The 19034-nt window shown below is 47.2% G+C and overlaps 1 protein-coding gene across 5 annotated transcripts in view; it reads left to right on the top strand.

Moving 5' to 3' along the window:
- The window catches only part of Golgb1 (golgin B1), a 59237-nt gene extending 40611 nt beyond the window's left edge, over window positions 1-18626 (top strand). For 4 of the 5 annotated variants that reach the window (XM_041672797.1, XM_041672798.1, XM_041672796.1 and 1 more), the window contains 9 exons: window positions 100-1978; window positions 7102-7280; window positions 9382-9535; window positions 9734-9871; window positions 14293-14436; window positions 14575-14660; window positions 15183-15317; window positions 17639-17744; window positions 17972-18626. In XM_041672797.1, coding sequence (XP_041528731.1) covers window positions 100-1978; window positions 7102-7280; window positions 9382-9535; window positions 9734-9871; window positions 14293-14436; window positions 14575-14660; window positions 15183-15317; window positions 17639-17744; window positions 17972-18106 — 2956 coding nt within the window. In that variant the 3' untranslated portion in view covers window positions 18107-18626. The remainder of the gene's footprint in view (window positions 1-99; window positions 1979-7101; window positions 7281-9381; window positions 9536-9733; window positions 9872-14292; window positions 14437-14574; window positions 14661-15182; window positions 15318-17638; window positions 17745-17971) is intronic. The other variant, XM_041672799.1, reaches the window with a different exon arrangement.
- Window positions 18627-19034: the final 408 nt, after the last annotated feature.

The raw sequence follows: 19034 nt of genomic DNA, 5'->3' as shown, positions 1-19034 counted from the left end.
TTCCTGTGTGGTGGATCGTGTTTGTATATGCGTTAGTATGTCATATAGTTAGCTCTCTCCTCTTTCTCCCTCCTTTTCTCCCCCAACCCTTTCTCATAGACTTGAACATGACAAGGAAATCTGGGAGTCCAAGGCCCAGACAGAGCTCCAACATCAACAAAAAGTTTGTGATACCCTGCAGGGGGAAAACAAAGAGCTTATGTCCCAATTAGAAGAGACTCAGCAACTGTATCACAAGTCTATGAATGAATTAGCTAAATTGGAGTCAGAACTTAAGAGTCTCAAAGACCAGTCAACTGACTTAAATGACTCTTTAGAAAAGTGTAAAGAAGATAAGAAAAATTTGGAAGGAATTATAAAACAGCAAGAAGCTGATATCCAGAATTGTAAATTCAATTATGAACAACTTGAGACTGATCTAAAGGCCTCCAAAGAGCTGACCGGTCGGTTGCAGGATGAAATCAATGTGAAGGAACAGAAGGTTATAAGCCTGCTTTCTGGCCAGGAGGAGGCGATCCAGGCAGCTGTTGCTGAACTGCAGCAGCAACACAATAAAGAGATCAGAAATCTAGAAAATCTGTTGTCCCAGGAGGAAGAGGAGAATGCCGCCTTAGAAGAGGAAAACAAGAAGGCTGTTGAGAAAACCAGTCAGCTCATGGAAACACTGGAAAACATCAAGAAAGAGAACCTGGAGCAGAGGGCTCAGCTGGATTCCTTTGTTAAGTCCATGTCCTCGCTCCAGGATGACCGAGACCGCATCATAAGTGACTACCAGCAGCTGGAGGATCGACATCTCTCTATAATCTTAGAAAAAGACCAGCTCATCCAAGAAGCTGCTGCTGAGAATAACAAACTGAAGGAAGAAATTCGAGGGCTCAGAAATCACATGGATGACCTCAATTCCGAGAATGCCAAGCTGGATGCCGAACTGATCCAGTACAGGCAAGACCTGAACGAAGTGATATCCATAAAAGACTGTCAGCAAAAACAACTGCTTGAGGCTCAGCTACAGCAAAATAAAGAGCTGAAAAATAAATGTGCAAAACTAGAAGAGAAGCTGAAGGGGTCGGAAGAAGCTAGACAAAGCCTACAATGGTCCTCAGATGCCCTCCAAGGGGAAAAACAAGGCTTGTCTACAGAGATTGAGAGCTTGAAGATACAAGTGGCAGCCTTGCAGGAAGAAGGAACCCTAGGTGCCCAACTGAAAGCAAAAGAAGAAGAGGTTCAAAGGCTAAGTGTGGCGCTCTCCTCTTCCCAGAAGAGAACTGCAGACCTGGAGGAGGAGTTAGTTAGTGTTCAGAAGGAAGCTACCAGGAAGGTCAGTGAAATCGAGGACGCACTGAAGAAGGAGCTGAAGCATCTCCATCATGATGCAGGGATAATGCGAAATGAAACAGAAACGGCGGAAGAGAGGGTGGCAGAGCTGGCCAGAGACCTGGTCGAGATGGAACAAAAGCTACTCCTGGTAACCAAAGAGAATAAAGATCTTACCGCGCAGATCCAGTCTTTCGGAAGGTCAATGAGTTCCTTGCAGGACAGCAGAGATCATGCCACGGAGGAGCTTGGTAACCTGAAGAGGAAGTACGAGGCCAGTCTGAAGGAGCTGGCCCAGCTGAAAGAGCATAAGGACGTAAGCAGAGAGAGTGACCTTCTTTCCCAAGCTGCCTTTCCCCTGACCACTGCTGAGGACAGCTCGTCCCGCCTTGAGAAACTTAACCAGCAGCTCATATCCAAAGACAAACAGTTGCTTCACTTGTCTTCACAACTAGAAGATTCTCACAACCAAATGCAGTCTTTTTCCAAGGCCATGGCCAGTCTCCAGAGTGAGAGAGATCACCTGTGGAGTGAGCTGCAGACACTCCGGAAGTCAGAGGAAGGAAAGCAGAGGGCTGCAGCCCCTGCGCCTGCCTCTAGCCCTGTTGAAGTGCAGAGCTTGAAAAAAGCCATGTCTTCGCTGCAGAACGACAGAGATCGATTAGTAAGTGTGTGTTTCAGACCTGTATTTGAGAAGTGTTGAGCCACTCTTAAAATTGATGTTTATTCCCATAGAAAAGGATGACTGTTCCTATTTGTAGCATCTGCGTGTAAAAATCATCATCATTGCTGCACATTCCCCTGATGGTTCGGGTTTTAAGAGAAACAGACACTCTGTTGCTGTTTTCAAACTTGGCTTTCTTTGCACAGACTCTGCATTGGTTGTATCTGTGCAAGCTGCCTTGCACAGCCTGTAAATGGGTCCAGAACTGCACACAGGTTCCTCAGAAGGAAGCACAGGGCCACTCGGTATCTTTTCACAATGGCGGCTGGGCCCTTGACCATCTGCTAGGTCAGAGGAATAAGAACCTAGCTTGTCTTAGAAGTCTTGTTCAAAGCTAAAGGGATTTCTTAAGTAAGTGTCGCTAGGCATGCCAGCACATGCCTGTAACTGCAGCACTCAGGAGGCCAGTGTGAGTTCAAGACAAGGCCGGGCTGTGTAGTGAGACTCTCAAAACCATTTTTTTAAAATCACTATTCAATTAATGATTGTTTGCAAATGAACTATTGTCCCTCCCTCCCTCCCTCCTTCCCTCCCTCCCTCCCTTCCTTCCTTCCATCCATCTTTCCTTTCTACTACTGGAATTGACCCCAAGGCTCATACATGCTAGACAAATCCTTTACCACTGAGCTATATCCCTAACTCGGGTTTACTGTTATCTTTTTATTATTTTCATTTATTATGCTAAACTACCCATGTTGATGTTGAAACTTAGGGGCCTCCTTCCTCAGCTGCCTAAGTAGATTTGATTGCAGATACACAACGCCATGCCTGTTTCTGCTGTCTTTTAATTAATTTTTTCCAAAAGTAGAGAAAGGAAGTTGGAGAGATAGCTTGTCTTGTACCTGAGTTTGATTCACAGAACCCTTATTAAAAGGCCATACATGATGGTCTTTGAGGCTTCCTGGCCAGCCAGCCTAGCCTGTGCAGACAAGCGCCAGACCAGTGAGGGACTTTCTCAAAAATAGACAAATAAATGAGCAAACAAGGAAGTGCTTGCTACCCAACGATATAAAGTTTGGATGCTCAGCTCACCATAAAAAAGCCAAGTGTAGTCTCACCTATCTGGGATCCCAGTACCGCACAAAGAAACAGGTTCCTGAAGCCCACTGGCCAGCTAGCCAAGCCACACTGGAGACCTCCAGGTTCAGTGAAGAAGTAACAGACCCTGCCTCAAAATATAAAGGAAGAGAAACAGAGGAAAGCACCTGATGCCAGTCTTTGGCCTGCATATGCCTGAGCCACCTGCACCAGTGGTCCCCAGCCCTCCTAATGCTGCATTCCTTTAATACAGCTCCTCATGTTGTGTTGCCCCCCAACCATAAAATTATTTCATTGCTATTTCATAACTAGTTTGCTACTGTTATGAATCCTGATATGCAGGATATTCGACATGTGACTCCAGTTGAAAAGTGATGTCCTACAACATGTAGACCCACTCACTTGAACATACACACAATTGGGGAGAAAGCTGTATAGCACCAGAGGAATATACCCCCAGGCAGACACAGCACTATACACACATGTGCCTGCACCAACATGAACATGCATATGCTCATACATGTTTATGCCTGAAAGCAGTAGTTCATGCCGTGCTGGGATTCACTCTGTTCTAAGTCAGAATCCTTGTCCTGGCTGGTTCCAGCTGATTCAGAGTCAGCTGTGCTTCATTCGGGGACCCTGGGCCCTGTCTTGTTCTCTCGGCCCTACTTGCATACTTTTTGTCTGCTGAATATTGATGAGACAAGTCTCTGTAACATGTAGTGATAGTGTTTCTTAAAGCTGTCACTCTGGCTTTTTATCACCTAACCAGCAAGGTATTTTATTCTGTTTTGAATGTGCCTCAAATGTCCACCCTTTCACCTTCTGACCCACGAGAAGCTTCTTTATCTTCAACAGTTCTGACAACAGTGTCCCCATTGCGTAACCTCTCCAGTAGAGGATAAATGTGCTTGTGTACAAGTCATTCTCAAACTCTCCCATTCATATAACTGCCTGCCCAGGAACCTTTCAAAGGTACACGATTGTCTGGGAGAAGCTTAGGATCCCTCCCTTAATCTGCCAATCAAGACCTGATGATTTGTCCTCATCTTTTCAGCCCTTTACTTGGTCTCTAGCCTGCAGGCCATCAGACCCAGCTCTTCAGCACACAGTGATCGCCCCGAGGACCTTCTACCACATCTTGTTGGCGGGAATGTCTTCCTCATTGCTTCCTTTTTGGGGGCCACTCCAGATCTCAGATTCTCCTGCCACACTTCCCAGTTGCTTGCTTCTGTTTTGCCTTCCTACTTCCAAAGTGCTTGTCATCCCGTTTGTCTCGCGCTGCCTGCACACAAGTGCCTATGACATGAGGCCTCCCACCAGCTCTCGACTTTATCTTTTGACCCCATTTGATATTTTTTTTGTCACCTTGTTGTTTGTTGTTGTTGTTGTTAGTTATGTGTAGTTAGCTATTTTGTTTGCATGTGTGTCTGTGTACCACCTGGTGTTCTTGGATGTCCTCAGACCGTGGTAACGGTTGTTACCATCATGTGGGTGCTGGAATTGAACCTGGGTTCCTCTGAAAGAGCAGACAATACTCTTAACCACTGAGCTATCTCTCCAGCCCTCATTCTTAATTTGAAAGTTTTTTTTCTTGTTTTTTTTTTATGTAATTTTTTTTTCTTGTTTCCTGGGTGAATTTTCTAACTTACCTTTCCAAGGATGGTGGTGTTTTGCTTTGTTGTTGTTTAATTCATTTGTGAGTGTATGACATGCAGGTGCCTGTGGAGGCCAGGAGGGGGCGTTGGAATTGCAGGCAATTTTGAATTGCCCAACATGGGGATTGAACTGGGGTCCTCTGGAAGAGCAGTGAGGGCTCTTAACTGCTGAACTACCTCTCCATCCCCTGTTTTGTTATTGAGACGGGGTCTTATTATATAGCTCAATATATAAGCAATAATAAGCTTGCCTAGAGGGTTCGTGTAGTCCAGGCTGCCCCCAAACTCACATCTTCCTGCACCAGTCTCGCAAAGGCCAGGGTTACAGGTGCTTGCCTCCACACCTGACTAGCTGCTTCTTTTGTGAGCTTGTCTTGGTAATTCTTTATTGCTGCTATAATGTTGTGGTTGCCACTATTCTCGCCTGTCTCTCAGCGCCTGTGGTTCCCCCTGCTAATGTGTCAAATTCCCTTCTTTCAGCAGTTGCTTTTTATCCCTGATGTTAGCCTTTCTTTAGACAAGAACAATCCTTGTTTCATATTTACATGAGGAGTAGACTCTAAGAAGCTCATGGGGAGGACTCATGTGTTCACTGCTCATGCGTTCACTGCTGCATGATCTCGTTGAGCTTATTGATAATGGTCCCCAGTGTTGTCTTCAGTTCCGCAAGGTCTGGTCAGATTTTTGAGAGCTCTTTCATCTCCTGTTCAGAAGGAAACCAGCATCACCAAACTGAGTAGGGACCCAACGGGAGCACTCACAGCATGCATCACCCACCCCTGTTATTTAGAGGTGTGTTCTAACTGACTGGGAGCACTCACAGTGTGCATCGCCCATCACTGCTGTTTAGAGCCATGCTCTAACTGACTGGGAGCACTCACAGCATGCATCGCCCATCACTGCTGTTTAGAGCCATGCTCTAACTGACTGGGAGCTCTCACAGCGTGCATCGCCCATCACTGCTGTTTAGAGCCATGCTCTAACTGACTGGGAGCACTCACAGCAAGCATCATCAATCTCTGCTGTTTAGAGCAGTGCTCTAGCTGGTGGGGAGCACTCACAGCGGACATTGCCCATCCCTGCTATTTCAGAGAACTGCTCTAACCCGTGGGGAGCACCCACAGTGTGCATTTCCCCTCATTGCTATATGAACAGTGCTCTAACTTGGACCAGTGTTTCCTGCTCCAGGGACATGTCCTTTACCTTTTCCAGAGAGTAAAACTAGTTTTTCAGTGCGGGTACCAAAGCATATGGAGCTGAGAATGTGGATGCATTGCTTCTCTAGTCCTTTCCTCAGCTCCCACCTCCCTCCAACCCATCACCGTTTTTTCCAGAGGTACCTGGTGCTGTTAATCCCCAAGCCCTTTGAAGATTCTGCAGAGTAAGTTCTGTGGGTCCTTGGCTTCTCTACCACCAGTTGAAGATCCAGCCATCTCAGATGTGTTAAGTCAGTTACCATTACTCATCTGCTTCTCGGCCTCAAGTGTGTGTTGCTGCTTACCCTTGTGGTCTTCCTGCTCTTGTGTTTGGTGCCTTTTAAAAAGCTCCTGGTACGATAGCATTAGCGTTTGAGTGGTAAAAGGTGTGTGTTGAAGGCTGTTGTCTTCCCCAGGTGTCCTGACATTATTTCTGGATCAAGTTCTTAGTGGGTATTGGGAAAGAGTTTTAAAATAGAGCGCAGTTTTGCTCAAGGCGCATCCATCGTAATAGTCATCAACCCTGTGTGTGAGACGCATTGTTTACTTATTTAATTCTCATGTTTGTATGAGGAAAAGTGCTGAATAATCTTCATTTAATAGGTGTGGAAAATAAAGACTTAGACCAACTCTCATCCAAGAAACAGGGCATCCAATTCTAGCATCCAAGTGTCCTTAACCATAGGGTGTGCACCTTTTTACAATAGTGGACGTCAACTCAGCTTGAGATAAGGCTGGAGTCCAGCTGGAATGTGGCTTAGTGGTAGAGCCCTTGCCTGTATGCCTGAGCTCTGCCCGAGAATTGAGAAACAAAGGCAAGATAAACAAGTAAACAACAACAGCAGCAACAAAGAAAATGCTGCTGGTGTTTCTGTATAAATACAGAAGCTTATGGCGGGCACACGTGTAAGTGGGAAGCCACTCTTTACATCCCCATTCACAATAACCTGTAGGTCCCTTAAGTCTGTCTCAGGTCAAAGTCGGAGCTTTGGACCTTAGAGGTGGGGTTATAGGGTAGAAGTGGAGGGAATGGTTAGGCCTGTAGCCTTGATGGCAGCTCCTTGGCCATCTGTGGCCTGTGGGAAGGTGCTCACAGTCTGTGGTGCCTGTGTGGCAAGAGCGACTGGTCAGTAAGGAATGGGAACTCACCCTTTGCTCCCTCTGGTTAAAGCTGGAGGAACTGAAGACCCTGCAGCAGCAGTACTTACTGAGGAATCAGGAGGTCACTGAGCTACGGCCACTGAAGGCTCAGCTCCAGGAGTATCAAGAGCAGACAGAAACTGTGCAGAAGATGAAGGAGGAACTTAGGCGGGAAAGCCTGGCCTGGCAGCATGAGCTACATCAGCTCAGGTAGGACTTTTCTTGCATCTGCATTTTGACCCTTTACTATTATTGTATTTTAACATTTTATTTTAAAATAGTTGCTGCTTTATAGAATACTTTGGAAAAAGTGAGAGAGCATGTATGTACACTTCACTTAGTTTCCTCCAGTGAGAGCATCCTATGTGACATGTACCTGTCACACCCAGCATCCTATGTGACATGTTACATGTCACACCCAGCATCCTATGTGACATGTACCTGTCACACCCAGCATCCTATGTGACATGTACCTGTCACACCCAGCATCCTATGTGACATGTACCTGTCACACCCAGCATCCTATGTGACATGTACCTGTCACACCCAGCATCCTATGTGACATGTTACATGTCACACCCAGCTGCTTTTATGCATAACAAAGAAATAGCTGGTGTTCATTAGAAGCTCCACTCTTTACCAAATTTGGGAAAATAAGTAAATAAAATAACAACTAATGCCTATTACTTGATATTTAACCTGTGCCAGGCTTTGTGTTTGATGAGTGATGTGTGATGTCTCATTTAATCTTATAATAGTCCTAAGGAATAATTAGCTTATTCCTACTTTATTGAAGGAACTTGGCAAGACTGGCCTTTCTTGGGTCTTGTACCTAGTATATGCAAGAACCAGAGTTCTAAGTCCTTCAGAGTCAACCCTGGTGTTGATTCTGCATTGGGGGCATGACTCTGGTTTCCAGTACCCTACCTGGTCCTCCATCTGTATGTGTTGTTGTACACACTGACTCCCTGGTCTCGCCATCCACATCTGTACATACTGTTGTACACACTGACTCCCTGGTCCTGCCATCCACATCCGTACATACTGTTGTACACACTGACTCCCTGGTCCTGCCATCCACATCCGTACATACTGTTGTACACACTGACTCCCTGGTCTCGCCATCCACATCTGTACATACTGTTGTACACACTGACTCCCTGGTCCTGCCATCCACATCTGTACATACTGTTGTACACACTGACTCCCTGGTCCTGCCATCCACATCTGTACATACTGTTGTACACACTGACTCCCTGGTCCTGCCATCCACATTCCGTATGTGTTGTTGTACACACTGACTCCCTGGTCCTGCCATCCACATCCGTACATACTGTTGTACACACTGACTACCTGGTCTCGCCATCCACATCCGTACATACTGTTGTACACACTGACTCCCTGGTCCTGCCATCCACATCCGTACATACTGTTGTACACACTGACTCCCTGGTCCTGCCATCCACATCCGTACATACTGTTGTACACACTGACTCCCTGGTCCTGCCATCCACATCCGTACATACTGTTGTACACACTGACTCCCTGGTCCCGCCATCCACATCTGTACATACTGTTGTACACACTGACTCCCTGGTCCTGCCATCCACATCCGTACATACTGTTGTACACACTGACTCCCTGGTCTCACCATCCACGTCTGTACATACTGTTGTACACACTGACTCCCTGGTCTCGCCATCCACATCTGTACATACTGTTGTACACACTGACTCCCTGGTCTCGCCATCCACATTCCGTATGTGTTGTTGTACACACTGACTCCCTGGTCTCGCCATCCGCATCCGTACATACTGTTGTACACACTGACTCCCTGGTCCTGCCATCCACATCTGTACATACTGTTGTACACACTGACTCCCTGGTCTCACCATCCACATCTGTACATACTGTTGTACACACTGACTCCCTGGTCTCGCCATCCACAACCGTACTCACTGTTGTACACACTGACGCCTGCAGTTCTGGACATCACTCTGCATTCATTCTGCTGAGTTTTCCTGCCAGTTTTGAATTGTGTTTCCCATTTGGAAACCTGGCTCTTCGCTCAGGTTCCAAATCCAATGGCAGCTCTTCTGTGAAGATCCTCCAGTCCTACCATAGGAGCTCCTACTCCAGTCCAGTCACAGCCTGCTCTCACCACCTTACTGGGAGCTTCCACTGGTGGAATAAAGTTTACTCTGATATGTATTAGTTTTGCTACATTGCTAACATTGCATAAGAATGTTTTGAGTATGGAATTTTTCTTCCTTGTGCAATAAGTATATTTGAGCATTTTTTTATGGTGTAGAATGGAAAAGAATGCCTGGGAACTTCATGAGAAGCGGATGAAGGAGCAGTACATTATGGCCATCGCAGATAAAGATGAGCAGCTCAGTCATCTACAGAGTCTCCTGAGGTCTTCCTCCCAAACCCAGAGTCTCTCCACACAGTACCAGAGACAGGTGAGGATTATCCATAAAGTTTGCTACTCAGGGTGCCCTGATCCAAAAAAGCATCGTCCTCCTATAACTAACTGCCCATCTGCAACTATAAGGCAAGCCTCCTCCTAACTTCTTCTGGGCTGAACATGATTTCTAGGGGGAGGAGTTAAGTATGAACCGTCTTAGGAAACAATGTCAGGGATGTTTGTTTCTTGGCAGGCATCCCCAGAAACATCAGTTTCCATCGATGGCTCACAAAACCTAGTTTATGAGACAGAACTTCTCAGGGCTCAGCTCAATGACAGCTTAAAGGAAATTCACCAGAAGGAATTAAGAATTCAGCAGCTGAACAGTAAGGTACGTGTTTTGTACTAGACTGAAATTCAGTTTCTTTTTTTCTCCTCCTGGAGGTAAGATTCAGCACAGGCACCAGCTCCAGCAGAACTTAGGAACAGAAGTTATAAGAGTGAGTGTTTATTCCAGAGCAGAGGACACGGGCCACATTCCCCTCACCCTTGGCCGGTCCTTGAGAGTGACTTGGGGAAACCCATGCAGAAACTTCACCCCATCTTATCACGTGTTAGTAATGTGTCAGCATCTCCTCATGCATCTCCATCAGTCACTGTCTTCCTGCTGCTCTGACTGGTCCAAGTGTTCTCAGTGGCTCCTCCCAGTCCTGCCCTCTTCAGAGAAACCTAGGTAGGTAGTGTCTGCCAAAATTAGACATTATTCATGAGGTTAGTGGATAGTGAGTCCAGGGGTCTGTGAGAAGAGTTGTGAATGCCCGCAAATGTCTGCACAGTGTGGGGTGGGTGCGTGCATCTTGTCACAGGAAGTCACGGAACACGGGCATTGAGGCTGCTCGGGGGGAAAGTGCTTGCCTTGCAATCCCGATGACTTCAGTTTCATCTCTGGATCCCACAGAGGAAAGATGAAATCAGTTCCTGAGCGTTCTTCTCTGTTCTCTACATGTGTGTTATAGAATGAGCATGCCTACACTCGTGCATGTGTATTACACACATGCACACACACACAAATACTAATAACATTGTGATTCAAAACCATAAAAATCAGGAGACGGTTTTCCCAGATGAGGAGAAAAGCCCACTTGCTCAAGGCTGCAGTCACTCTCAAGTCAGTGGTCGTGTGTGTGACTAGTGTGTTTACCACACATAGAAGGGACTCATTAGATGATAAATCCAACCATCACTAGAATGTCAAGAGACTCCATGGCTTTGGATCCAAATGAATTGATGAACTAAATGGCTTAGTTTTGTTTGGTGGGGAGGGGTCTCCCCTCACCGACCTATTACAGAGGTTCTGTTCTGTGGCTGTGAAGACCCAGTGACTCCTTCCAGTCACACCTCAGTTCTTGTTCCTCTCTAAATGCTACTCTGTGGCTCTGTCGAGGCTTCTCCTCCTGTGACAGCATTTTAAACTGAAACAGCTGTTTATAGGTGATGAAATAAATTATTTTGGTAGATGATAACAGCTGAAAAATTTAAATGTTTTATTGAAATAAAATGTAAATGGTTGTGTTTTATGCTTTTTTATGCTTAGCTCTTTTGGGAGCTCACCACCCAGCTCCCAGATAAATACACACAGAGAGGCTTATTTTTACTTATAAAAGCCCAACCTTATCTTGACTTGTTTCTCTCCAGCTTTTCTTTTTCTTTTTGGATTTTTCGAGACAGGGTTTCTCCGTTTCTCCGTAGCTTTTGGTTCCTGTCCTGGAACTAGCTCTTGTAGACCAGGCTGGCCTTGAACCAGTGAGATTTGCCTGCCTTTGCCTCTGCTGGGATTAAAGGCGTGTGCCACCACCACCCGGCTCTCCAGCTTTTCTTTAACTGAAATTATTCTGACTACCTTTGCCTCTGGGCTTTTTCCTTTTCTTACTTCCATATACCTTACTTTCGCTCTTATTCCGCGTCTTGCCACATAGCTGGGGGGCTGGCCTCTGCCATCCTCCTCTCCTTATTCTCTCTTGCTCCTCCCTCCAGATTTCTCCTTCCATGTATTCTGTCTGCCTGCCAGCCCCGCCTGTCCTTTCTTCTGCCTTGCTATTGGCCATTCAGCGCTTTATTAGACCATCCGGTGTTTTAGACAGGCCAAGAATCACAGCTTCGCGGAGTTAAACAAAAGCAGCATAAACAAAAGTAACACACCTTACTATAATATTGTACAACAGTTAACACATAAAAGTAACAGATCTTTGGCATAGCAGGCTACAGGTTCACAAAGAGATGTGTAACAAGCAGTCAGGATAGGAAGCCAGGATGCCCCACACCCCCACAAGTCCACCATTCCTACCTGAGAACTAAGTGCTGTCGTTTGCAGTATGAACACACTGCTGTAGGCCACTGTCACTCGGGATAAGAAATAGTTCTCTTTAGAACCTGGCTGTGCGGAGGGCACCTCCCTAGCCCGCTCATCCACTAGTTAACAAGTGACTGCCATTAGCCTGCTGAGAGTCTGGCTATAACTGAGGACACACATAAACCCTAAGTCACGTGAGCTTAGTCTCACTCCCCGTAGGTCCCAGCTTCTCACTCGAGTGAGATGAAGTTGAGGGGCCGTCACACGTGTTTCTCTCTAACCCTGTCTGCCCTCGCTCCTTTGCTGAATGCTAAGGTGTTCTACACAGTTCTGCTGGCTTAGCTCAATGTCTCTGTGCAGTGTAGGAATGTGTTAGAAACCTTAAACATGTCTAATGATATAGTGTTAGTCTAACTTTAGTGGACTGAATTCAGTTAGCCTGTGAGTAAAGTAGAGGCAGAAGCTGAGGAGCCTAAGTGGTCTGTGCACTGCACATCTCTGTGGTGGCAGCCCCACAGCGGCCGTTCCTGTGAGCAGTGGTTGCTCCAGTGAGACTCCATGGACACTGGGAGGCCGCGCCCCTGGATCCTATGCCTGCTCCTAACCCCAGAAACCGAGACAGAAAGCAGACACCCAAGACGGGTTACGAGTGGCTGATTCGTGATCAACTATTTGTCTTTGTAGTTCATAAGCCTTCGCTTCCATCAAGTTTATGGGTCTGCCCTCTGTTTCTAGATTTTCTAGATACAAAATGAGAAGACAGTTTTTTTTTTGTTTTTTTTTTAAAGATTTATTTATTTATTATGTATACAACATTCCTTCCATGTATGCTTGCATGCCAGAAGAGGGCACCAGATCTCATTACAGATGGTTGTGAGCCACCATGTGGTTGCTGGGAATTGAACTCAGGACCTCTGGAAGAGCAGTCAGTGCTCTTAACCTCTGAGCCATCTCTCCAGCCCCGAGAAGACAGTTTTAAACACTGGGAAGATTTGTTTTGTTTGTGTTTACTTGTGTTTGGTGTGCCCTGGGCTGTTCATTCCAGTTAGGAATGCTTTTCCTGTGGTGGGAGAACATGGTGTTAGTCCTCACCCTGGAGTTCCTATTGTACTCGGCCTGCCACCCTCAAATAAGCTTAGCTTCCCAAAAATTCACACCCTTTTCTTCAGTCACACCTTTCTCCCCACACCCACGCCTCCCCAGATTGGGCCACATCATAAAGCAGGTGGGACTCAACACTTGAGACCCATACCTGTGAGCCTTTGTCTGGTGCCATGGCCTTGAGTAGTGTGAGCTTATTTCTTTTTTCCATTTGTAAAAAAGGAGAGAGGTCCTTTCTCTGCTTCTATCAACGAAGATGGTATTTGTCCAAATGTTTTGTAAACTGAAACTCGATCTTCAAAGTCACAACCACACACAAAGTCATCTGGAGCCACGTTCAGCTGCAGAGCACGTTGTAATCATGTGTGCTATCTGTGTGCATTCAATGCGTTTTCCCAGATGTCTCTAGAAAACTGTTTTCTCTGAAGCATTGATGAACTTTCTTACACAACACTTAGAAAAGAATCCTCAAGAGATCACAAGACTCCCAGCCAAATCCATCCGTTCCCTGTGACCCAAGCCTTCTAGTGTCTCTGTGGTGGGTACTCAGGAGGACGTCTCCATGGCTACCAATGTATCTGGGTGTTAATCATGACTGAAGTTTAAACTGACAGTGCACAAGTGAGGAATCCCAGTTCTGGTTCCAGAGGAGTCCAGTCCCAGTCAGCTGGTAGAAGCCGCATCACCTAAATGTTTTCACTCATCGTAAGAAGGTTTCCTGGTTTAGAAACCAGAGGCTTAGATTGCTTTGCCAGGTAGTGGGCACCTGACACTGAACTTGTGCAGGGACAGATCTGACCGTGGCCTGTCCCTCGGGACCTAGAGGAAAGGTTGGCATTGGGACTGGACTGTTTCCACTTGGTGAGCATCTGGGCTCCCACTTCCGCTTCTCAAGTCCACATAGACACATATGACTTCTGACTGCTCTCTTGGAAACATGTCCACCCAGTAATACTATCACACACATTTTTAAGTGTGAGCTTGCTCTCTGTCTATACTGAGTTCTAGGGCTTGTTATTCATTAGTAATTTAAGCATGGACCCAACCTTCTGCCCTCTGCTTACATTCCTGGAATAGCCTGTTCTACTGGAATTTTTGTTAGGGGGTTCTGTTTAATCGTTGTTCAGTTCATAGACCTTGGAACCAGTAAAAATAAACCAGTTTCCTGCTATTCTTCCAGAAGTAGTTTCCTTTCATGCTGAAACATTTAGATATTTTTCCCTTTGAAGAAGCATAGTGCGGTAGGATTCTAAGATAGGTTCTGCATTGCAAATCAGGTCCTGCAAGTTCAGGCCAGTTGCCTAAGCACTGCTTCCAGTGATGTGGTCCTGGGGTGGTACTCATCCTCTCCCCTGCTGCAGTTCTCACAGCTGCTGGAGGAGAAGAACACCCTCTCCATCCAGCTCAGCGATGCCAGCCAGAGTCTCCGCGAGAACCAGCATCACTACAGTGACCTCTCCAAGCACTGCGCTGTCCTGGAGAAGCAGGTGCAGGAGCTGCAGGCGGTAAGGCAGTGGCAGGAAGTGCTCAGAGTGATAGCTAGGGAATGTCACTTCCCTACACAGTGGAAGGCTCTCAGTTTGCACACACACAAGGTGTCTGAAGAGCTTCCATCACAACTGCTCTGCTGTTGTTTTTTCTAGGGGCCACCAAATGTAGATGATGTTCCAGGAGCGCCCCAGGAAATGAGAAAGAGGGATCCGGAAGCCACAGGAGAGCCACAGCCAAGGTAGAGGAGCAGGATTCTCCTCCACACATACACTGTGTGCAAAGACAGTGGTGGTAGACATGAGAGGGTGATGGGTGAATGTGATAAAAAGATCTTATCTACATGTATGGAAAGGTCATAATGAAACCTATTGTTGTGTATGGCCAGTGTAAGCTATTTTAATGAAATTGGGTTGCAATCTTGGTGGAGCAGAATTCACCGTATACTCTTAGTGAGTCCTAGTATCTGACAAGCATCACAGAGTGATGTAAAGATTGAATGCAACAGTACCTGACAGATGTGCAAGAAGTGAACAGTGCTTGTAACACAAGTGCACACACACAGCACTGCAAACGCTAGAATTACAGCTGCTCCTGCAGGCTCGCATCTCCCCATAGGTATTTTCCGCTGTAATTGTGCTGTAGCTGGACTTCTGTGTTAGTTTAGTTTTCCTATTTGGGGAAATGCTTCCGCCTTGTGACAATGTATTCAAGATCATGTCTTACATCCACTGATGCCCTTTGCCTGCCTTTCACCCTACAGATTGTCTGAAGTCCAGCAGCAGCTCTGCAGCACGAAACAAGAAGTGAGTGAGTTAAAGAAGCTGCTAGAAGAAGAGCGAGATCAAAGATTGGCCGTTGAGAATGCACTCTCTTTGGCCGAGGAGCAGATCAGAAGGTAAGGTGTGGGGAGGCGCTTTCTGCTCCCTTGTCACCCTCCCTGGCCTCGCTCCTGCACATTTCTGCGACCAGGCTCAGGGTGAGTTAAGATCTTAATCTCCCCTTGACTTGACGTGGTCCTAGAGCAACTTGAGAGTCATCACCAAGAAGCAGGGTACCTGTGGAGTTTCGGAAGCTTGTGCTTTCCAGGGCAGTAGTTCGCAGGGGTTAGAAATGTTTTTCCCATCCCTATTACACAGGAAGCTTATGTAAGGTGTCTTACTTCATCCCAGCAGTAAGTATGTGAGGTACAAGCTGGGTTCTTGTGTGTGTGCATGTTGGGGGCAGGAGGACAAGGTCAGAGGACAATGTTAGGTGTCTTGGTGTATCCCTTTCTGACATATTCCCCTGAGACAGAGTCTCTCATTGAACCTGGCACTTGCTGTTTTTCAGTGACCATCCTCCTGCCTCTGTCTTCTTCCTAGCCCTGGGGATTGCAGGTGCACACAATCAGGCAGCTCTCACATGGCTGCCGGGGTGGGAATGCAGATCCTCATGTTTACAAAGCAAGCGCTCTTCCCCCCTGAGCCATCTCCACTACCCCAGGGTCAGAGTCTTTCGAGGGCCAAATGAACGCATTCTCATCGCCTGTCTGATACCCAGACCTTTGTTTGCTTGTTTTTGAGACAAGGTCTTTCTACTTAGCTCTGGCTGGCCTGAAACTTGATTTGTAGACCAGGCTGGCCTTGAAGTCACAGAAATCCACCTGCCTCTGCCTCCCAGTGCTGTGATTAAAAGTGTATGCCCTACACCTTGCTAGGCAATTGAAATTTTAAAGATTGTAGCCTAAGGGAAATAGAAGAGCACTTAAGAAAGAGTGTGGCTTGATTTATTGGCAATGCACTGCCTAACCCTGAACCTCCCTTTGCCAATCACCTCAGCTAGGAGGGCATGGATGTGTGTGATACTGTGGGCCCTCTTCCCCGAGTGTGATTGGAAGGACACAGCTGGGTACTGTCGTTACTTATTCCACATCAAGGAAACCGGAAGTCACAGTGTGTGAGAAGGTAGTAAGGCTACAAGTGTTCTGTTGCTGGAATCCCCTTTACGTGGAAAGAAACAGCAGGCGCCCCCATGTGTGTAAGGGAGTCACTGTGTCTGCCATCTCCTCCCTCAGAATAAACGGCACTGGGGATGTTTCTGCCTTCTTGCAGTGCCTTCCCCAGGGAGCAGGTCTGAGCTGAGATTTCCTTCTTTCCCACCCAGCATATATACAGCTTTTTGTTTTCCACACCGTCTAGGTAGCCTTGAGGGTAGGCTCTACGGGAACTCAGTGCAGCTTGTGTAGTAGCCTTGCAGAGACTTTCAGACCTATTTGTTCATGGCCGTTTCTCTGCCACTTATGAGAAACCTGGTCCATGGGGAGGCTCCGGACCACTTGAGACAGCTTAGTCAGGATGAGTCTGGAGCCTGTGTCTGGACCACAGTAACCTAAGGTTAGCCCCTCCCCCTTTCCTTCTGACTGAGAGCGGAATGGAGACCAGGTGTTGGTGATGCACACCTTTAATCCCAGCACTTGGGAAGCAGAGGCAGGTGGATCTCTGTGAGTTCGAGGCCAGCCAGGTCTACAGAGCAAGTTCCAGGACAGACTCCATAGCTACATAGAGAAAAGCTTTTTCAAAAACCAAACCGAAACAACAACAACAAAAAAAAAACCCAGAATGGAGAGCAGGGCGACTAAGTACAGCCCACCTGGACCAGGTTCAGATTAAGGCGTTTCCTCTCTGCTGAAGAAGAGAGCGGTCCACAGAGAAGTGTCCAGTTGATGGAGATTCCCTGTGTGGGGAAGAAACATGAAGAGGAAAGGGCTTTGCCTGCGCCCCTTGCCAGTTAAAACGTCTGCCCTCTAGGCAGATGAGTGGCAAATGAGCCCTGGGAAGTAGAGCCAGGAGAATCGTAAGTTCAAAGCCAATCTGGGCTACATAGTAAGCCCCTTTCTCAAAAACAAACAAAAAGCCAGGGTGGGGTGGAGAAGGAAGGGGAGAGAGAAATGAGTGAGTTTCTGAGTGAAATGTGGTGGGGGGAGAACACGAGGATAAAGACAAACGGGCATTGGGGTCTAGTTCTGTTGATGGTTAGTCGTTCTCCCACGGGTAAAACACTAACCAGCTTCCCAGCCGGAAGCACTCAAGCCGGCATCCTAAATACGCAGTTCCGTTACTACTGTGTGGCCTGGCCTATGGGAGAAATCTCTGCTGCCAGTCCCCTAGGCCACCTTCCCAGGATGGCTGGGAAGATTCTCATGCAGGGGACATGTGCTGTATCTTTCTCTCAACACAGGCTGGAACAAAGTGAATGGGATTCGGCCCGGACTCCTATCATTGGTGCCTGTGGCGCTCAGGAGACATCAGTGTTGATAGACATCCCGGGCAGCAGCTGCCGAAGGGTAAGAGGGAAGGACGCAGGGAGAGCTCTGCGGTGGGACCGGGCTGAGGTACGGAGATGGGCAGTGTTATTGGTGGTCAGCCACTGAGGACACTTTCTCCCCGGATGCCCCTCCGCTGTGAGGATGGGATCAGTTGGCTGAGATGCAGAATTACTGGTGAAGAGAAAGAGCCTTCAGGTGGAACTGACCCTCATTTTGTTGTTGTTGTTGTTGTTGTTTTGTTTCAGACCCGGAGTGGCGCTGGATGGAAGCGGGTTCTGCGTTCACTCTGCCACTCCCGGACCCGAGTGCCACTTCTTGCAACTGTCTACTTCCTGATGGTTCACGTCCTCCTCATCCTGTGTTTCACAGGTCATCTATAAACTCCTCACTCGACCACAGCTCAGAACTTGTAATTCCTTCATTTCTAATGTCAGAATTGTAGTTTTTAGAACAGCCTTCCCACTTCCAATCCATCTGCATCTCCTTGGAAAGTTCCCATAACAACAGAGGTGGCTATGAGGACAGGTTAGAACGCAAGGCCTGGTGCATCCTGTTTTCTGGATGTCCCTCCATAGAGGTCCTGAAGCCACTCGGGAGCTGGAGCATCACAACTACGGCACGCGGGTGAGAGTTATTCTGTCTTCAATGCCATTGTCACCCGGCTCTGCGGACAGGGCTGAGGCAATGGGAAGAGAAGACAAAACAGCTGATCCAGACCTGAGAGCAGTGGTCTCATTGTGGACATGATGTCTTCCCTTCTGTGCTCATCACCTGAAGAAGGGCGAGGACTGGTGGTTCACCGATCAGCTCTGCGTTCTATGGTGATTACATTTTAGTCACATCATCCCAAGGACTTTCCTGAACTATTGTAAAATAATAAAGTGATATTTTCGGAATGGAGATTTGTGTGAGACCGTCTGTCGGCACGGTTGTTACGTACCTGTGTCTGCACTCTGGAGAGTGGAGGGTGGAGGGATGGTTCCCGGAGTACTAGAGTCCTGAAAATCCTCCCTTCTCACTGACCAGCCTCAGAGGGCTGTAAGCATCCTTCTAGCCTCAGCTGCTGGAGCCAAGCAGACGAGGTGGGGGAAGAAATCCATCCCGAGACTGAGTTAAAGGAGCAGAGTGCCGGGGTGAAGTCCTGAAGCCTTGTGGATAGTTCTGAGAGAACACTGGAAGAGGTTAGCCACCTGAGTGCACTGAGAAGACAGAGACAGGAGATGATAAGTTCGGGGTCAGTCTTGTCCGTATAGTAAATTCAAGATAGCCTGTGCTACATAGCGGCACTCCGTGTCAGGAGAAAACAGC

The sequence above is a fragment of the Microtus oregoni genome, unplaced genomic scaffold (genome assembly GCF_018167655.1).
Source record: "Microtus oregoni isolate MIOR12 unplaced genomic scaffold, Mior012 000023F_ref0000262, whole genome shotgun sequence".
Taxonomy (NCBI): domain Eukaryota; kingdom Metazoa; phylum Chordata; class Mammalia; order Rodentia; family Cricetidae; genus Microtus; species Microtus oregoni.
Note: the sequence above shows the minus strand (reverse complement) of the source record. Positions and strands in the feature narration are given on the sequence as shown.